This window comes from Sapajus apella, unplaced genomic scaffold (assembly GCF_009761245.1).
Source record: "Sapajus apella isolate SASKATOON/1434 unplaced genomic scaffold, GSC_monkey_1.0 scaffold5, whole genome shotgun sequence".
Lineage (NCBI taxonomy): Eukaryota > Metazoa > Chordata > Mammalia > Primates > Cebidae > Sapajus > Sapajus apella.
The window spans coordinates 41467414-41485980 of NW_022436945.1; the positions used below are offsets into that span (position 1 = coordinate 41467414).

General features: G+C 42.5%; 1 protein-coding gene, 1 long non-coding RNA gene and 1 pseudogene across 4 annotated transcripts in view; 1 reads left to right on the plus strand and 2 right to left on the minus strand.

Annotated features, from left to right (window-relative positions):
• Positions 1-324: 324 nt before the first annotated feature.
• Positions 325-18567, plus strand: part of TMEM165 (transmembrane protein 165) — a 39258-nt gene continuing 21015 nt past the window's right edge. Inside the window, exons 1-3 of one of the 2 annotated variants that reach the window (XM_032274245.1) lie at positions 621-1058; positions 8812-8914; positions 17508-17733. In XM_032274245.1, coding sequence (XP_032130136.1) covers positions 8897-8914; positions 17508-17733 — 244 coding nt within the window. In that variant the 5' untranslated portion in view covers positions 621-1058; positions 8812-8896. Of the gene's footprint in view, positions 1059-8811; positions 8915-17507; positions 17734-18567 lie in introns of both variants that reach the window. The other variant, XM_032274244.1, reaches the window with a different exon arrangement.
• On the minus strand, positions 6003-6667 carry LOC116548757. The gene is made up of 2 exons (XR_004267531.1): positions 6522-6667; positions 6003-6209 (listed from the first exon to the last, which is right to left on the minus strand). It is a non-coding gene; the product is annotated as an uncharacterized LOC116548757 (long non-coding RNA).
• LOC116548756 lies at positions 7837-8320 on the minus strand (annotated as a pseudogene). The gene has a single exon (XR_004267530.1). The product of XR_004267530.1 is annotated as a 60S ribosomal protein L28 pseudogene (transcript).

The window sequence follows — 18567 nt, forward strand, 5'->3', positions numbered from 1 at the left end:
ACTTAAAAGCCGTACTGGGCGAGGGCAACGTCGGCCGTTTTTGGTCTGGGGTAATTATAGGAAGTACCTTAAAATAAGACTTGAAAAATAATTATGTTATTTCCAAATCCCATTTCAGAGCTTTAAAATAGCATTTTGAGCTCCTAGGAACGTTTTTGGCGGTAGGTGGCCACGTGGAGGGTGGCACCAAGGCTCCGCGGGGGAGAGCGAAACAGAGCTGGGTGTGACGGTTCCCGCGAGCCAGCGCCACGTAACCAGAAGCGCTCGCACTAATTTGACCTCTAAGAGAGGCTAAGCGCAGGGAAGAGCGGGTGCGGACATTAGGGCGGAAGGCTCAGGGGGAAGCAGAAGTGAGGGGCCCCGCAGTCCGGGGACTGTGAGGCAAAGAGAGAAAAAGGGGGCCGCGGGCGCCGCGCGGGTAAGATGCGAGCAGAGGAAGAGCACGCGGCGCCGGGTACCTGCCGGGAGCGCCAGCTCCAATGGGAAAAGGGCGCGCGCCGCACCTCAACCTGGCCAAGGACGTCACGACGCCGAGGCGGACGCCGGGCCAATGGGAGGCCGTCGCTGGCAGGGTCGGGGCCAGCAGGAGTCGGGGCTGGGCCGCGCCGAGGCGGTTGGCTGACTCCACTGTGGCCGCCGCCGGAGAGGACGAGCGCCGAGCTGGGGCTGCGGAACTCGGCCTGCCCCTCGCCTCACTCCCGCCGCTCGCACCTCCCGGATGGTGCTGACTGCCTCCTGAGCGGCGGCGGCGAGGCGTGAGGGCGCGCCGCGGACGCTGTTCGGGGTCGAGGCTTCCCTTCGCCGGCACTTCCTCCTGCGGCGCCCGTGCGCGGCCGGCCCGGCTAGGGGGGATGGCGGCCGCGGCCCGGGGGAACGGCCGCGCATCGGCGCCCAGGCTGCTTCTGCTCTTGCTGGTTCCGCTGCTGTGGGCCCCGGCTGGGGTCCGGGCCGGCCCGGATGAAGACCTTAGCCACCGGAACAAAGACCCGCCGGCGCCTGCCCAGCAGCTGCAGCCGCAGCCGGTGGCCGTACAGGGCCCCGAGCCTGCCCGGGTTGAGGTGAGCCGGCCGGGCGGGGCCGGGACGGGGCGGCCGGGGCGGCCGGGGATGGGGTGGGCGAGGCTGCGTGGCGGGCTGTGCCGGGTACCAGGCTCCAGGCCTCCGAGAGCGCCGCCCTCTGCCGGTCCCGGCTGGGGGAGGGGAGCCCGACCCCTGCGCTCGGGTTGGAGGGAGGTCGGCTGCGGCCTTTTCCGGTGAGGCCTGGGCTTGCCGGCTCCTTTAGGTAAAGGGAGACGGAGAGTCCAGCAGGAGCCCTCTGTAAACCTTGATCTCCGGAGGACCAAGATGCTGCTCAGGCATGGGCATCTCATACTGATCAGATGTGGCTTTAGAGTAGCTGGAAAGACTCATACCTAGCAGAAAGTTTTTAACGGATGGCTGCTGGGAGGCTTTTTGTATTCCCTGAGGATCATCACATCGGCCATTTCATTGTTGAAATAGCTTATCCCAGACTGCTTACCCAAATTCAACCCTGGCACTGCCCGTGCTTTTTGTCAAATAAATACGGATTAGGAACCATAACTCACTTTTTTAAACGTGCTTTGGTTAGCAGGAAGTAGCCTTAAGGAACGCGGAGGAATGAGTCTTGGGCAGTACGGAGTGCTGCAGCGTTGTGGGATGCCGAAACTACACTTCAAAGTAAACCAGAGTCCCGAATTTTGTTTGTCCTTCACCGAATAGACACTGTAACTTTTTAATCTGTTAATAGAATCAGTCCTTAGGCACTTGCAGCGTTTGAACATTTCTCCCCTCTCCCAGTCCTGGGCTCTCTCATCATTTCCAGTATCTGCTCCCTGAATCCTGGCCAGTGTGGCACTCAAACCCCCACCCCCTCCCAGGCCATATCCTGCCCATCTCCACGTAACTACTCTTATTGAATTCGGCCATCTTGTCAGAAGTCTTCAGTGAGTTGCCTCTACTGCTTTCAGTCCAGCCTTTTTTAGGGGAGTGATGCTCACAGTGATGTTTCACCTGATCTGGCTCCAGCTCACCTCCACACTTTTTACGGGTGGCTTTGTTGCTCAATATGCTAAAGGGATATGCTCATCTGCAAAAAAGAATGTGCTTCAAGAACCCTTTGGAGCAGGCCTTGTGCTCTCTTGCCAGCCTCTCCCTAACACATGACCTTTTCAAAGAAAGAGAAAAAAAAAAACAAACCTTGAGCTTGAAGCTAAGGATGAAGTCTTCCCATCTTCGAGAACCAGCAGATACCTACTCTTTATGAAGCCTTCCCTGAAATTTCTTGGTTAGGAGTGATTTATCTCTGACTTTTTATTTTCGTTTCGTTTCCTCTCCTTTCTCCTTTTTCCTTTTCTTTTTGTTTTGTTGTTGTTGTTGAGACAGGGTCTCCTCTGTCGCCCAGGCTGGAGTGCCGTGGCGCCATCATGGCTCACTGCAACATCTAATAGATCCTCCCATCTCAGACTCCGGAGTAGCTGAGACGGCAGCGTGTGCTAACACGCCTGGCTAAATTTTTTTTTTTTTTTTTTTTGAGATGGAGTCTCTCTGTCGCCTGGCTGGCGTGCAGTGGCGTGATCTGGGCTCACTGCAACTTTTGCCTCCCGGGTTCAAGCGATTCTCCTGCCTTAGACTCATGAGTATCTGGGACTACAGGCTCTCGCCACCACACACAGCTAATTTTTGTATTTTTAGTAGAGAGTGGGTTTTACCATGCTGGCAAGGATGGTCTGGATCTCTTGACCTCGTGATCCGCCCATCTCCGCCTCCCAAAGTGCTGGGTTTACAGATGTGAGCCACCGCACCTGGCCAATTTTTGTTTATTTTTTTGTAGAGAGGAGGTCTCACTTCGTTGCCCAGTCTGATCTCAAACTCCTGGTCTCAAGCACTTCTCCAGCCTCAGCCTCCTAAGTGCTGATGAGCTGTAACACTGGCGCATTTTCTTCATGTTTTATGTTTTCATTACATGCTACTTTCTTAGGCTTTTTCAGTTTTCTGTTGTTTTTCTGTGTGACACCTAAGGATAGAAATTTCTGAGAGGGTGAACTTGGTTTCACTAGGCAAGGATATTTCCAAGAATCAGTGCTGTCCCAGATGTAGTAATCAATATTGAGAAATAATGAAGTTCCTCTTACTGGAAGTACTCAGGAAGAAGTTGAATAACTACCTATGAGGAGATTCTGGTATGAGAAGGCAACTGGAATTTAAAGTTAATGGGAAGTGAAGATCCTGTGAGCCGATTTCATCCTCATAACAGCCTGTTAAGTAGATAGAGGAGGTGCCATTTCCCATTTGTGGATGGAGAAACCTAGATTTGGAAGGAAGAATGGTTAATGTCACAGTGCTAGAAGCGAGTTTTCAGCAGAACCGGAATTAAAATCTGGACTTCTGTGCCTTACCAAGGTTTTATTAGCATTCATTGTGTCTTACTTTTTTGACTTACTGAATTCATTAATGAATTTTAATGGTTTACTGGATTGTATGTTGATGTTCTTTGATCTTGAGCCTAGCTTTCTCTTTTGCCTTTTTCAGGGAGCTTTATAGTGTGTATTGTGACATAATTTACACACACACCTTGCTGCTTTGGATTCTTATGAGTTGTGTACATGTTTTATCTGCTCCAACTAGCTTTTGGGTGTCTTGAGACTCTGGCTTCCTCATCTTTGTCTATTCCATAAGAGCTTGCCTGTTCTTGGCATTTATTAAGTAATTTTCTAAGACTAGGTTGAAGTATTTGCATGCCAGGTTTAAATCAGCTATTAAATACGTTTATGAAAAAACTGGCTGTAGAACAACTCAACCAGGAAGAAAAAAAAAAAACAAAACTGTTTTTAATAGTATCTATCCAGTCTTTTTTTTTTCTTTTAGTTGCTAAGGGATCCACTAGATGGAATTAAGAAAACTAGGCTTGCCTGGCGCGGTGGCTCAAGCCTGTAATCCCAGCACTTTGGGAGGCAAAGGCGGGCGGATCACAAGGTCAAGAGATGGAGACCATCCTGGTCAACATGGTGAAACCCCGTCTCTACTAAAAATACAAAAAATTAGCTGGGCATGGTGGCACGTGCCTGTAATCCCAGCGACTCAGGAGGCTGAGGCAGGAGAATTGCCTGAACCCGGGAGGCAGAGGTTGCGGTGAGCCAAGATCGGGGCATTGCACTCCAGCCTGGGTAACAAGAGCGAAACTCCGTCTCAAAAAAAAAGAAAACTAGGCTTTTATCATCTGCTGGATGTAGTGTGATTGTAACCATTATTGGATTGGTGTTGGTTTAGACAGCTTAGTTTTAGCTGACTATGTAGTTAATTCAGGGACTCTTGTAAAGAATTTTTAAAAAGAGAGAAAAAGAAAAGATCCGAAGCACTGGAACTTATGAGTAATAAATATTCCATGATAACAGAGATATAAAATGCAGTGATGTCAGAGGTGTACAAGAAGTGTGAGTCATTTAACATGTGAAGCCAGTCTTTAGTCCACTTGTGGGAAGCAGAGTGGTGAGTGGGCTTCTCCATCATTTTCCCTCTGCTTGCCCGGTTGGCCCCAGCCACGAGCTTAGGTGTGGGACTGCCATTCACAGTGGCCTGCTTGTTGCTCCTGGGCTCAGCTGATCCTCACTGATGTGTCCACTTCAGAAATTGAACTGAAATGCTGATTCGTGAACTGAATTCTTAGTTTTCATCTTTTAGCCTTGTCATTTACCCCAGTATCATGTTTATTTTAAAAGAGTAACTATTTTGGATTAAGTTAATTGTGTGAGAGATTATGAATATGTAATTTTGCAGGTATTTCATTGAAGTTTTAGTCATTGGGATTTTTAAGATAGAAATAATGGTAGATAAAGAGCTACTAATATCCTTTTTAAGAAGCTAGGAAAAATCTAGCCACGTAAAATAAAGGTCACAGTGGTACAGACGGTGTCCGGTGAACATATTCAAGTGGTCTTAAGGATTCTTGTCTTTTAAATTTTTATTTATTTATTTATTTATTTATTTTTTTATTTTTTTATAGAGACAGAGTCTTCTTAAAGCTTATAGCAGCTAATTGCAGCCTCCAGCTCCTGGACTCAGGCCATCCTCCTGCCTCAGCCTTCTGAGTAGCTGGAAAGGGATCCTTGTCTTTAAAACTGGGGGTGTGAAGGGAAGGGCAGGTATAATATAATATGATTTTTCCCTTTAATATTTTCATATATTCTTGGTGATTCATTTTAGTTAGGCATTTATTTATTTATTATTCTAATTTTGTATTATAGCAGAATATAATTGTCTTGTTTTCTTCCTTTTTTTTAAGAGGCAGGGTCTCACTATGCTGCCCAGCCTATTCTCAAAAATCCTGGGCTCAAGGGATTCTCCCCTCTTGGCCTGCCAAAGTGGTGGGATTATAGGCATGAGCCATCATGCCTGGTCTTGTCTTGTTTTAATTATATTTTTATGTAACTCTTCTTCTATCTGCAGTACTCATCACTATGCTGAAAGATTTTTCTTTGACATGTTTTCTAAGCTATGTAATATAAATATCATTTGCTTTTTTTGTTCACCTGATGGAGGTAAGAAATAATCAAAGTACAGTTCAACAGCCACCTAAGCAAGAGTTGAGCATTGCTGAATATGTAAGTTTCAACAGATTTGCTTCGCAGCTACATGCAGTAGATCTTTTAAGAGGGTAGGATATTAAAGTTTAACCTTTCTTATGCCACCGTGTGAGAGTGGGCTTCTGAAAATGGAAGGGAGGAGCAGCTCCCATCAGTTGGTAGGCATCAAGTGGAAGATACGTTGTAAAAACCTATCTGTATCTTATAGGGTGCTAAAAGCAAGGTGACTGAACTTCTAACAGGGCATTCTACATTGAGTATGTATTTTTCTTTATAATCAGGCTTAAAAAAAAAAAGTTGCTAAGTGATAAGAACTTATAGTCGTGATTAACTCCCAATTTACAAACCCATAATAAAAAGTTCTGTTTATTATTGGATCCATCTTTTCTGCAGTTTATGTTTCTAGTGACTTACTCGATACATTTTTTTTTTTCTTATTCTTATTCCCTCCCTGGGCAGAATATGTAATAAAAGAAACATAAGTCCCTTTAGTTGAGGGAGATGAGACAGATTTAATAAAAGTCATGTATACCTTACTAAATATTCTGGAAGTCCAAAGAAGAATGACTGTGGTTACATAGCACTGTTAATAAAGCCACAAAAACATTACCTGACTCGGGCCGGGCGCGGTGGCTCACGCCTGTAATCCCAGCACTTTGGGAGGCCGAGGTGGGTGGATCACAAGGTCAAGAGATCGAGACCATCCTGGTCAACATGGTGAAACCCCGTCTCTACTAAAAATACAAAAAATTAGCTGGGCATGGTGGCGCATGCCTGTAATCCCAGCTACTCAGGAGGCTGAGGCAGGAGAATTGCCAGAACCCAGGAGGCGGAGGTTGCGGTGAGCCGAGATCGCGCCATTGCACTCCAGCCTGGTTGTAACAAGAGCGAAACTCCGTCTCAAAAAAAAAAAAAACATTACCTGACTCAGTGAAAGTTGTGGTTGTCATATTTTTACATTACTGTTTTTGATATTTATTTATGTTTCAGCTGTGAGAGCACCTTCCACAGAGTATTTTAAACTTTTTTCTATTTTCATTGAGTTGCAGTCCTACTCTACCCAGTCTTGCCTCCTAATTCTAGCCTCTTTACAGCTAAGATTGAGGGCATCAGTTATAATGACACTTGCTCTAATTACCTTCTGAGAAGGTAATATGAGCATTAATACTGAATTTATTTAGTGATATTCTGTCATCAAAAAAATTCATTTAAAAATATCAGTGAAGGCTGGGCATGGTGGCTCACACCTGTAATCCCAGCACTTTGGGAGGTCAAGGTAGGTGGATCGCGAGGTCAAGAGATCCAGACCATCATTGCCAACATGGTAAAACCCTCTCTCTACTAAAAGTACAAAAATTAGCTGGGCGTGGTGGTGGGCGCCTGTAGTCCCAGCTACTCCGGAGGCTGAGGCAGGAGAATCATTTGAACCCAGGAGGCAGAGATTTCAGTGAGCAGAGATCCTGCCACTGCTCTCCAGCCTAGGTGACAGAGTGAGACACTGTCTTAAAAAGTATATGGCCGGGTGTGGTGGCTCACACCTGTAATCCCAGCACTTTGAGATGCCAAGGCAGGTGGATCAGCTGAGATCAGGAGTCCTAGACCAGCCTGGCCAACATGATGAAACCCCATCTCTACCAAAAATACAAAAAAATTAGCTGGGCATGGTGGCACCTGCCTGTAATCCTAGGTACTCCAGAGGCTGAGGCAGGAGAATTGCTTGAACCTTCAGAGATGGAGGTTGTAGTGAGCCTAGATCATGCCACTGCATTATACCCTGGGCAAAAAGAGCAAAACTCTGTCTCAAAAACAAAACAAAATTAATGAAGCTAAACACATTTAATAAATTTAAGGTGCAAAAATACATTACAAAACAATAACATTCAGCTGGGCATGCTGGCTCATGTCTGTAAACCCAGCACTTTGGGAGGCCAAGGCTGATAGATCACAAGGTTGGGAGTTCAAGAGCAGCCTGGCCAAGATGGTGACACCCATGTCTACTGAAAACTACAAAAATTAGCTGTGCACAGTGGTGCCCACCTGTACCCCAGCTACTCAGAATGCAGAGGCAGAAGAATCGCTTGAACCCAGGTGGCAGAGGTTGCAATTAGCCAAGATAGCGCCACTGCACTCCAGCCTGGGTGACAGAGTGAGACTCTGTCTCAAATAAAAAAAAAAAAAATTGATTAAAATAAGCATTAAAACAAAAATACAATTTTATAATCAGGTTTATTTATTTATTTTTTTGAGAAGGCCAGCTGACTCTTTATTGCTTTGGGAGCAGGGGGCTCAGGAGCTCTTGGTGGGGCGGGTCCACTTCTTCTTCACCATCACAGGCTTCTGGCTGCGCAGGATGGCGCTAGCCCTGCGGATAGCTGCCATGCGCAGGTCGGGCCGGCACTTGTTCTTGTATCCTGTGTCTGATGCTGCTGAGCGTGGCGCGAGCATTCTTGTTGATGGTGGTCTGCACATAGGAGGTGGCAGGCTTCCGCTGGCCGGATCTCTGCTTCATGACCACCACGACACCTTTGCGGTCGGCTGCCGGCTCCACGCCCACAGTCTTGCGGTGAATCAGCCTGTTGTAGCGGAAGGAGTTGCGGGCCTTCAAGTTATTGGGCTCGGTGCTGTAGGTCTGCTTGTTCCTCTTGATCAGGAAACTGGAACAGTTCCGCATGACCATCCATTGTGGATGTGCAGACATGGCGGCGGCGGCGACCTGAGGTGGAAAGACTTTTTTTTTTTTTTTTTTGAGAGTCTCAGTTGCCCAGGCTAGAGTGCAGTGGTGCGATCTCAACCACTGCAACCTCTGTCTCCTGGGTTCATGCAATTCTCATAACCTCAGCCTCTGGAGTAGCTGGGACTACAGGGGCATGCCACCATGCCCAGCTAATTCTTGTATTTTTAGTAGAGATGGGGTTTTGCCATCTTAGCCAGGCTGGTCTCAAGCTCCTGATGTCAAGTGATCCGCTTACTCACTGTGCCTCCCAAATTGTTGGGATTATAAGCATGAGCCACCTCTCCCAGTCTGAGTGCATATATGTTTTTGTGCACATTTTTACAACTTTTAAAAAAGCTTTTTTTTTTTTGACTTTAGTAGAGCCCAGGAGACAGTTCTGAGGAAATTGTAACCATTTTCTTCTGACTCTTTTGTCTTCAGATAATCTCATCTCTTGCTTGATAACTTATTGAGCAACTTTGTTTTTGTTTTTTTGCAGGGGCATCAGTCTTTTTCTTGGTAGCAAGCTGTAGATTTTGTTTCAAAGAAAGCATCTTCATCTTCTCTAGTTTCATCATGTATAGATGGAGATTCCGATGCAGGTATCTGTATCAATTTCAATACAGTCACATTTGTGTTCATTTGAACTCTAGGATTAAAATAGGAATTATTTTTTCTTTGGTTTTCTTCCTTCTCTTGAGGATCATGAAAGTATGAAAGAATGCTTTCTAAATGAGGGTGTTTTTTTCTTTCTTCTTTCTTTTTTTTTTTTTTTTACAATTTTAAAATTTGTGGAAAAGAGTTTTTTGTTAAGCAAGTTTTTTAAAAAAATTATAAGTTGTTAATCCTCTCAAGATGTAAATATGGTGTGTTTCAGACATTATTAAAATACTGAAATAGTGGTATTTGTACCAAAATACTAGTATCTCATTACTTACCATGGTATAGCACTGTATAACTGAATAGTGAAATATCAAAATTAGAATTGCACACTGCATCTAATCCTGTATGCATCTAAGTATATGCCTTTGTGCCCATACCTTCTGCCTTTTTCATGTTTTGGACAAAATTCATCCTTTGCGAACCTCCTCTCTGCGTCCATCTTCCTGTTCTCTTCTAACCTCCTCCCTCAGTGCCTTTATTCTCTCCCTTCCCATTGTTTCCTTTATATCTGCATACACATGTTCATATGTTTCTCCTATTTTAGGAAAGAAAAAAAAAGTCATTCATTCTTATTTGTCTCTTAGTTTCATTTTTTTTTTTTTCAGGCTGGAGTGCAGTGGCACAATCTTGGCTCACTGCAACCTCAGCCTCCTGAGTAGCTAGGACTACAGGTGTGTGCCACCATGCCCAGCTGATTTTTTTGGTTTTGTATTTTTAGTAGAGATGGGGTTTCATCATGTTTGCCAGGCAGCTCTTGAATTCCTGACCTCAGGTGATCTGCCCACCTCGGTCTCCCAAAGTGCTAGGATTACAGGCATGAGCCACCGTGCCCAGCCATGTTAGTTTCTTCAGTTTTGTATATGAAACTTCTAACTAGGGGATTTGCTGCTTTTTCAGTTTGCTTTAGTATATTGTTGTCTGGCTTCAGTCCCTGCCTTTTTCTTGAAATTCTTTTTTTTTTTTTAATTTTAAAGACAGGGTCTTGCTGTGTTGCCCAGACTGGAGTTAAGTGGCACATTCAGCTCACTGCAACCTCAAACTCGTGGGCTCAAGTGATCCTCCCACCTCAGCCTCCCAAGTAGCTGGGACTACAGGTGCATGCCACCACACCTGGCTAATTTTATTTATTTTAATTTTTTTGTAAAGATGAGGTCTCAGTATGTTACCCATGTTGCCTTGAACTCTTGGCCTCAAGCAATTCTCCTGCCTTGGCCTCCCAAAGTGCTGGGTTTATAGGAATGAGCAACCACAAATTCCGTTTTTGAAGGATACCTGTAACTTAGCAAATTGCTCAATCTAGGGATCGTTTTCGTTCTCATTTGACACGGTTAATTTCCTGCTTTTTAAGAATCCATCTCAGCTGTATGAACTTGGCAAAATAATGAAGCCCATTTGGCCCCAGTTTCTTGTGTTGAAACTTAAAACAGCTCTTAAGTTTTTTTGAGTATCAAATGCAACAATATGTCTGAAAATATCTGGCATCTAGTTAGTAGCTCACCCTAACCTGACCGTCTGTGATGCTTTACTTGCTTCCTGGCTCTCGAAATCTAAGAATTTGTTTCCTTTTTCTTCTTTTTCCTCCCTCCGTCTTCTTTAAATAAAGATATTCTCTAAGGCATACTATTTGAACTTGATCTCTTTGCTTTATCTGTTGGAAATCTCATCTACCTGCAAAGCTCTGGCTGATAACTTTGGGCTGTCAGCAACTGACATTAAATACAGTAAGTCCTTACTTAATGTCATTAACAGGTTCTTGGAAACTGTAACTTAAAGTGAAATGACATCAAATAATGTCATTTTAATTCACTGTTGTTTCATTATAACATTGATGAGAAAAGAAAGTTGATTTTCTTTTACATCTTGAAGTTGCAGTTTCCAGGAGCCTATTGAGGACATTGAGGCTGTCAGCCTTGAGGCTGTCCTAGGCTAAACTCTGGTGATCTATTTCTGATAACCTCTTCCAAACCTTCATTTGAAATGCATTTTACTACCTCAACTGGATATGTATCTGAAACCAAATCCCTTGTTTTTATTCCTCTTCCCACATACCTTTTAAGAGTATTAAATACTAGCATTTTAAGAGGACTAATATTTCTGCCAGTCAACCAGTCAGGAAACCTCACCACCACCCTTGATTCCCACCCTGCACCAGCGTACCTTTTTAAAGGTCGAGTGATTTTTCTTTCCATCATGTGCAGAATTTTTTCCTTATTTGTCCTTAACACGGATTTCATGCAGCTGACCTCCTGATTGATCCAGTGGCTGATACTCTCCACTCTCTGACCTGATAATTGGTTATAGTTCCTTGATCATGTTTATGTCTTAACACAAAAATATGTAAGGACTTCCCTCTTGTCTTTGAGCTTGTCTGCAAACATAAAGGATTTCAGGCCCAGTTTATCTTTCTCATCTTGCCCCAATCATTCTTCTGATGGTTTATTCCCTGTTCTCAGAACATGCCTGTATTCTTTCACATTGTCAGTACAGAAAAGAGGTATATGCAGAAAAGAAGTGATGCATTTTTAGGTTAGCCACTCCATGAGTGACTAGTACTGAATTGTACTGAAACTTCCAAGGAGCCTTATGCAATGAATCTTAGAACCAGCTTCCATATTGGTGAGAGGTTGCTCCATAGGTATTAACTCCCCACACTTCCAGGTAGTGAATGAGTAAGTACAGAGCAGTGCTTTGTGGTTGGACCTGCCCGAAGCCAGTCATAGCCTGCAAGAAATTGATCCTCCGTAGCTGGCATAAGATTGGGTTAAGAGATTTTTGAAATTGTGCATAGCATGTGTCTATAATGGTGTGCAAGTTAAAAATTCCAGAAGATACAGAAGAATTTAGAGTGAGAAGTTATGTCTCTTTTCCTTTTATTCTATTCTAGAGAAAGTTTGCCAACCCCTGTTCTAGTCATTCTGGTTCCTTCTCTGGAAACACCATCATTAACTTGTTTCTTGAAACTTGGTGTGTATTTATGATGCTTACACACACCACATACACACATACTTAGTATATATTTTTTCTTAACTTCAAAATATCTTAATGATTTTCCATATTAGCATATAGAACATTCTTATTCTTTTAGCTCCATAGTATTCCATTATATGGATCTACCATTTATTTAACCAGTTTTCTGTCAATGGATATTTAGTTGTTTTTTTCTTTTTCTTTGTTTTGTGGCAGGGTGTCACTCTGTTGCCCAGGCTGGAGTGCCATGATGTGATCTCTGTTCACTGCAACTTCCACCTCCTGGGCTCAAGCGATCCTCTCACGTCACAGCCTCCCAAATAGCTGGGATCTATAGGTGTGTGCCACCACACCCAGCTAATTTTGTATTTTTTGTAGAGACAGGGTCTCACTTTGTTGCTCAGACTGGTTTTGAATTCCTGGGGTCAAGGGTTTCACCCATAAGTGCTGGGATTACAGGCATGAGCCACTGAGCCCGCTGACACTTAGTTATTTTGCTTCTTTAACATATTTGTAATCCAAAAAGGTCAATTCCTTGAGTGTTCCTATCTTGAACTTTTTTCTGTAATAGGCCTCTCATACTCATTGCCAACAGTTTGCATTCAGTTTTATTGTAGTGGGGCAGGATCATTAGGAGCTGGAGTTGCTGGGAGTGGGCCTTGCTCAAGAGGTTCTACTTGAGTTGGACCTTGAGGAATCTGGATGAAGAGAGGGATAATGAAAAGGAGGTAGGTAGGGAAATAGGACTGTTTGGCCGAAGGCTTGTGGTTAGCAAAAGCCTGGCATGCCCTCGAGCTGCACTGCCCAGTACTGGAGCCGTGAGTACCTGTGGATGTGAGCATTTGATATGTGGCTAGTCCAGAGTTGAGGTGTACAGTGCGTAAATACCAGGGTCTGAAGACTTAGTATGAAGAAAAGAATGTTAAAATTGCCTCAGTAATTTAGAAAATATTGCTTATAATTTAAATAGTAGCATTTTTGATATATTGGGTTGGGTAAAATGTTATTGAAATTTTTACCTAGTTTACTTTTAAATATATGGCAACAGAAAATGTAAAATTGTATTATGTGGCCCACCTTTGTGGCTGCATGATTTTTTGTTAGAATCTGCTCTGGCTCATCCTTCAGGATAGAGTAGCAGGTGCATTTGGGGAACCTGGTGTGTGCTTCAGTGAGAAGTGTTGGACAGTTACCAGAACCAAGTATTTGGTATGCAAAGACCATTGCATTTCTTAAAACAGTGAAGTAACATTTTGTGGTACTACAAAAACTAACTTTAATTGTGCACTTACTGTGTACTAAGCACTGTCCTAAAGGGCTTTATTCATTTAATTCATTTAATCCTCACAGCAACCCTTTGCAATGTAGGTAGCCCTTATGTTACAGATGAAGTAAGTCACAGGGAAATATACTTAACTGGCCCAACGTCACACCGTGACTCATAATGCCTCGGCTGTGAACCCAGGCAGTCTGATTCCAGAGCTTATACATTTAACCACTGCACCGCGTCCCTGTGAAGGTGAATTATGAAAAGGAGATGATCCTTTCACATAGCTGTGAATGGTAATGAATCACTTTCTAATTCCGTTAATTTTTTTTTTTTTACTTTTTGCTTGAAAACTTTATTAAAATAAGGATTAAACCTGAAAAAAAGAGCGATGAGAATGCTAGCCCTTTGCATAAAATGAGCAAGATAAAGGAAACAGGGAGAGAAAGAGAGGAAAGAAAGGAAGGGAGGAAGGAAGGGAGGGAGGGAGGGAGGGGAGGGGAATATTTTAATTGAAAGAAATCTTCTATCTTCATGGAAATCTTCTATCTTAAAAGTATCTGATTCTATCTTAAGATAGAATCTTAAGATAGAATCTATCTACCCTGATTCTATCTTAAGATAGAAATCTTCTATCTTAAAAGTATCTACCCTGATACTTTTAAGTTCTTATCACCATGGTTGGTTGTGTGATTTTGGCCACCCAGGAATGGCTTAGTGTGTAACAAGCTTTATTTTTTTGTGTGTGATTTGTGTATAGGAAGATTTTAAGAATATGTAGTTTTCAAAAAAATTTGTTCTGTTTTACAGTCATACATCACTTAATGATGGGGATGTATTCCAAGAAATGCATTGTCAGGCAATTTCATTGTTGTGCAGACGTCCTAGAGTGTACTCACTCACACAAACCTAGATGTATAACCTGCTATACATGTAGGCTAAATGGCATAGCTATGGCTCCTGGACTACAAACCTGTACAGTGTGTTACTATATTGAATACTGTAGGCATTTGTAACATAATATATATAAAAATACCAATTCATAGAAAAGGTACAGTAAAAAATATGGTACTATAATCTTATGGGACTTCTGCTGTATTTTCGGCCCATCTTGATCAAAATGTCATCATGTGGTGCATGTCTGTACTCTTTTTTGTTGTTGTTCTTTTTTTTTTTTTTTTTTTTTTTTTTTGGTACTCTTAAAGCAAATTTCATTTTATCCCTACATTTCATAGAGGAACAGATTAAATAATGTGGCTGAGGTTTCATGGCTGGGAATTATAAAGCCATGAGGCTGGCCAGGCACGGTGGCTCACACCTGTAATCCCTGTACTTTGAGAGGTCGAAGTGGGTGGATCATGAGGTCAGGAGATCGAGACCATCCTGGCCAACATGGTGAAACCCTGTCTCTACTAAAAATACAAACATTGGCTGGGCGTGGTGGCACGCGACTGTAGTCCCAGCTACTCAGGAGGCTGAGGCTGGAGAATTGCTTGAACCCGGGAGGTGGAGTTTGCAGTGAGCTGAGATGGCCCAGCAACAGAGTGAGACTGTGTCTCAAAAAAAAAAAAAGAAGTCTTTTTAGCTTTGATCACTATTGTGTTTGATTTAAAAAGTAAACATTTTGTGTTTGAGCTTAGAGCTAAGTGATCATAAATGGTGTATGTTTATTCCTAAAAGTTTTCTGGAATTTCAGATCCTGAAAATTTACAATAACCTTTAAAAAGTATATTCAGGAGGAAAATGTGCTAGAGAGAGCCAAGTTGAAATTTGAAATGCCTTTTTTTTTTTTTGGGGATTCTTATGGAAGAGAAAGGAAGTTGTTTTGACAGGGGATCTTGCTTCATCACCAAGCTGGAGTGCAGTTGTGCCATCATAGCTCACTGCAGGAAGCTCATTTTTAAAGGAGCATCAACATAGATGGAACCAAAATAGTGGTGGAAAGAAAGCTAGAAGCCCTTAAAATGATACTTGCTTAATTAATTAAACTTAATTCGTTAAGAGCTAGCTGTCAAGGCAGCAAGTACTTTCCATTGTGTTAAATTTCTCCAGAATTTAGCTCAGAGGTCTAGTCTTAATGGTAATGCTTACATTTTTCTGATCTTTACTGTGGAATTTTGGAATCAGGTTTATGTTACGTGTTAAGGAATGACATGCACACAGTAAGAATTTATGATTTTATTCTTCTATTTGACTAGGACCTTTGTAATCTGTTTTTACCCTGTCTAAAATGACTGTTCTTGGGTTTCTTTTTCTGTATCTCTTAGGTTTCTAGAAATTCATAAGCTTTAAAAATGAAAAATAAGCTATTAGGATTGGAAGAGACCTTTGGAAGTGATTTATCTAGTGTGGGGCTTCTCAGTCTGGGAACTGTTGACGATCTGAATACATAATTCTTGGTTGTGGAAGGGCTGTCCTGTGCATTTTAGGATGTTTAGCAGTGTATCTGGACTCTACCCACTAGATGTCAGTAGTTCTCATTTCGTTGTGACAACCAAAAATGTCTCCAAACATTGTCAGATGTCCCCTGGGAGACAAAATTGCCCTGGTTGAGAACTGTTTGTCTAGCCCATTTCCTGGGAATGGTGGTTCCCTTCCTGGAATTCAGACGTTGAGAAGAGCAGGGTATTTACCAGCTCCTCCAGCAGTCCATTCCAACTTCAGGTCTCTCTTTGGAGATAGGAATCTCTTCTCTCTGTTAAGCTAAAACCTGCCACCTGTAACTTTTTCGTTCTGCCTGTTAGTACCATATAGATTGGATAGATTCACATGTAAACTTTTCCAATTATTGGAATATGATACCCTGTTCTTCCTGGTCCCTCATGGGATTGCTTTAGAGCTAAGTCAGCAAACTTTTTATAGTTGTCAGATAGTAAGTATTTCAGGCCACGTATTTGCAGGCTACCAATCTCTGATGTATAATCTTCCATTGCTTCCCTCCTTCCTCGTGTCTCCCAGCAGCCTTCCCTTCCTTCCTCATTCTTCTTTCTTATAACCTCTTAAAAATGTAAAAAACATTTTTTTGGCTCTTACATGCTGGGTTTTGGCTTCAGTAACTTGCCATATCTGGTTTTAGTCTTTTTTTGACATCTCTGCTGATCTTCAGAGGGTAGTGCGGTGCTTTAGAACTGTAGGTAGAACTTTCTGGAAGGTCTGAGCAATGTAGAATAATGTTAGACTTGTCACTACCTGCTTAAAGCAAAGAGCTTACTGGTTTTTTGGAGCTTTGTTACATTTTCAATGTAATGCCAGCTAAGACACTGGTTTGTCTTTTTCATTAGGCCACTTTACCTTCTAAGATATTTTTAGACTTCAGCATAGGACCATCCATGTAAACAGCTGTATTAAACTTGTCCTAGTTAGAACCAACTCTGTATGTCCTGTTGAGGTTTGTGGGTCTTACTCTGTCCTTTAAAGTGTTAATGAAATTTTTCTTAGTTTCTTGTCATTCAAATGTTCGATGAACATACCTGGGTCTTTCACGCAAGTTACTAATAAAAATTTGAATGAGACATAGCTAAGAACTAAATCTCAAATCACAAATTCCTAACAAGGTAATTTTGGCCAGGTGTGGTGGCTCACACCTGTAATCCCAGCACTGTGGGAGACTGAGGCAAGTGGATCACTTGAGGCCAGGAGTTTGAGACCAGCCTGGCCAACATGGTGAGAAACCCCATCTCTACTAAAAATATAAAAATTAGCTGGGCATGGTGGTGCATGCCTGTAATTCTAGCTACTCGGGAGGCTCAGGCAGGAGAATCGCTTGAACCTGGGAGGGGGAGGTTGCAGTGAGCCAAGATTGCACCACTGCACTCCAGCCTGAGTGACAGAGTGGGACTCTGTCTCAAAAAAACAAGTGCATGGGTGTACTCTGTTCTTAAAATTGTTTTGGAGAATTGTATATAAAACTGTATTATACATGTTCAGTATTCTCAATCTACAATCTACAGTGCTTCAAAATCTGAAACTTTTTGAGCACTGACATGATGCTCAAATGAAATGTTTATTGGAGCATTTTGGATTTCTGGATTAGGGATGCCCAACTATGATATAAATATTACAGAATATAAAAAATCCAAAATTGCAAATACTTCTGGTCCCAGGCATTTCAAATAATGGATACTCGAATTGTAGCAAACATTGTCAGAGGTTACTGTCATTACCAGTGGCTTTCAGAGTGATTAGACAGTGAATAAGTGTAATGAATATGACAAGAAAATTTTCAAAAAAAAAATCTTACGTGCAAAATAATTTTAAATAATGATTTTAAGAAGTAACTGATTTTTTTTTCTTTCCAGAAACCATTTACACCAGCAGCTCCAGTTCATACCAATAAGGAAGATCCTGCTGCTCAAACTAATTTGGGATTTATACATGCATTTGTCGCTGCCATATCAGTTATCATTGTTTCTGAATTGGGTGATAAGACATTTTTTATAGCAGCCATCATGGCAATGCGCTATAACCGCCTGACCGTTCTGGCTGGTGCGATGCTTGCCTTGGGACTAATGACGTGCTTGTCAGGTGAGTGTGCTTTTCCCCCTCGTGAGTTTGCTGAATTAAAGAAGCATGGTATGTGGCATGGAGTCATTGACCTAGCTATACGGGAATTTGACTTACACAGTATTTGTGATCTTCAAACCTTTCCTTGTCTTTAAAATAATTTTATACCCGCTCTCTCATAGAAGTCTAAAATTTTTCATCTTGAATTTAAGGTATTGCAAAGATCTAATTTCTCTTATATTGTGTAAAGTAAGACTGTTAGGGCCAGGCGCAGTGGCTCATACCTGTAATCCCAGCACTTTGGGAGGCTGAGACGGGCAGATCACAAGATCAGGAGTTTGAGACCAGCCTGACCAACATGGTAGAACCCTGCATCTACTGAAAATACAAAAATTAGCTGGGCAAGGTAGTTCACGCCTGTAATCCCAGCAACTGAGGAGGCTGAGGCAGAATTGCTTGAACCCGGGAGGTGGAGGTTGTGGTGAGCTGAGATCGTGCCACTGCAGCACTCCAGCCTGGGCAACAGAGCAAGGCTCTGTCTCAAAAAAACAAAAAAAACCAAAACTGTTAGGGTGGTTTAAAAATACACCCAGTGACTCTAAATACCATTAGCACAATTTGATACCCATTATCACCATCATTCCTTTAAAACAAATGTAAATATACTTTTTTAACAGTTAGAAATTTACATTTTTTCCTCCTATAATTTATATTTTCATTTACTTTTCTTACTGAATTTTACTCTAATGATTATAAATTTTTGCTTCAAAATTTATTATAAAGCTGGTCCAAGTGCAATGGTGTTTGCAACTAATTGATCACAAATCAGTTACAGATTTCTTTCTTCCTTGTCCA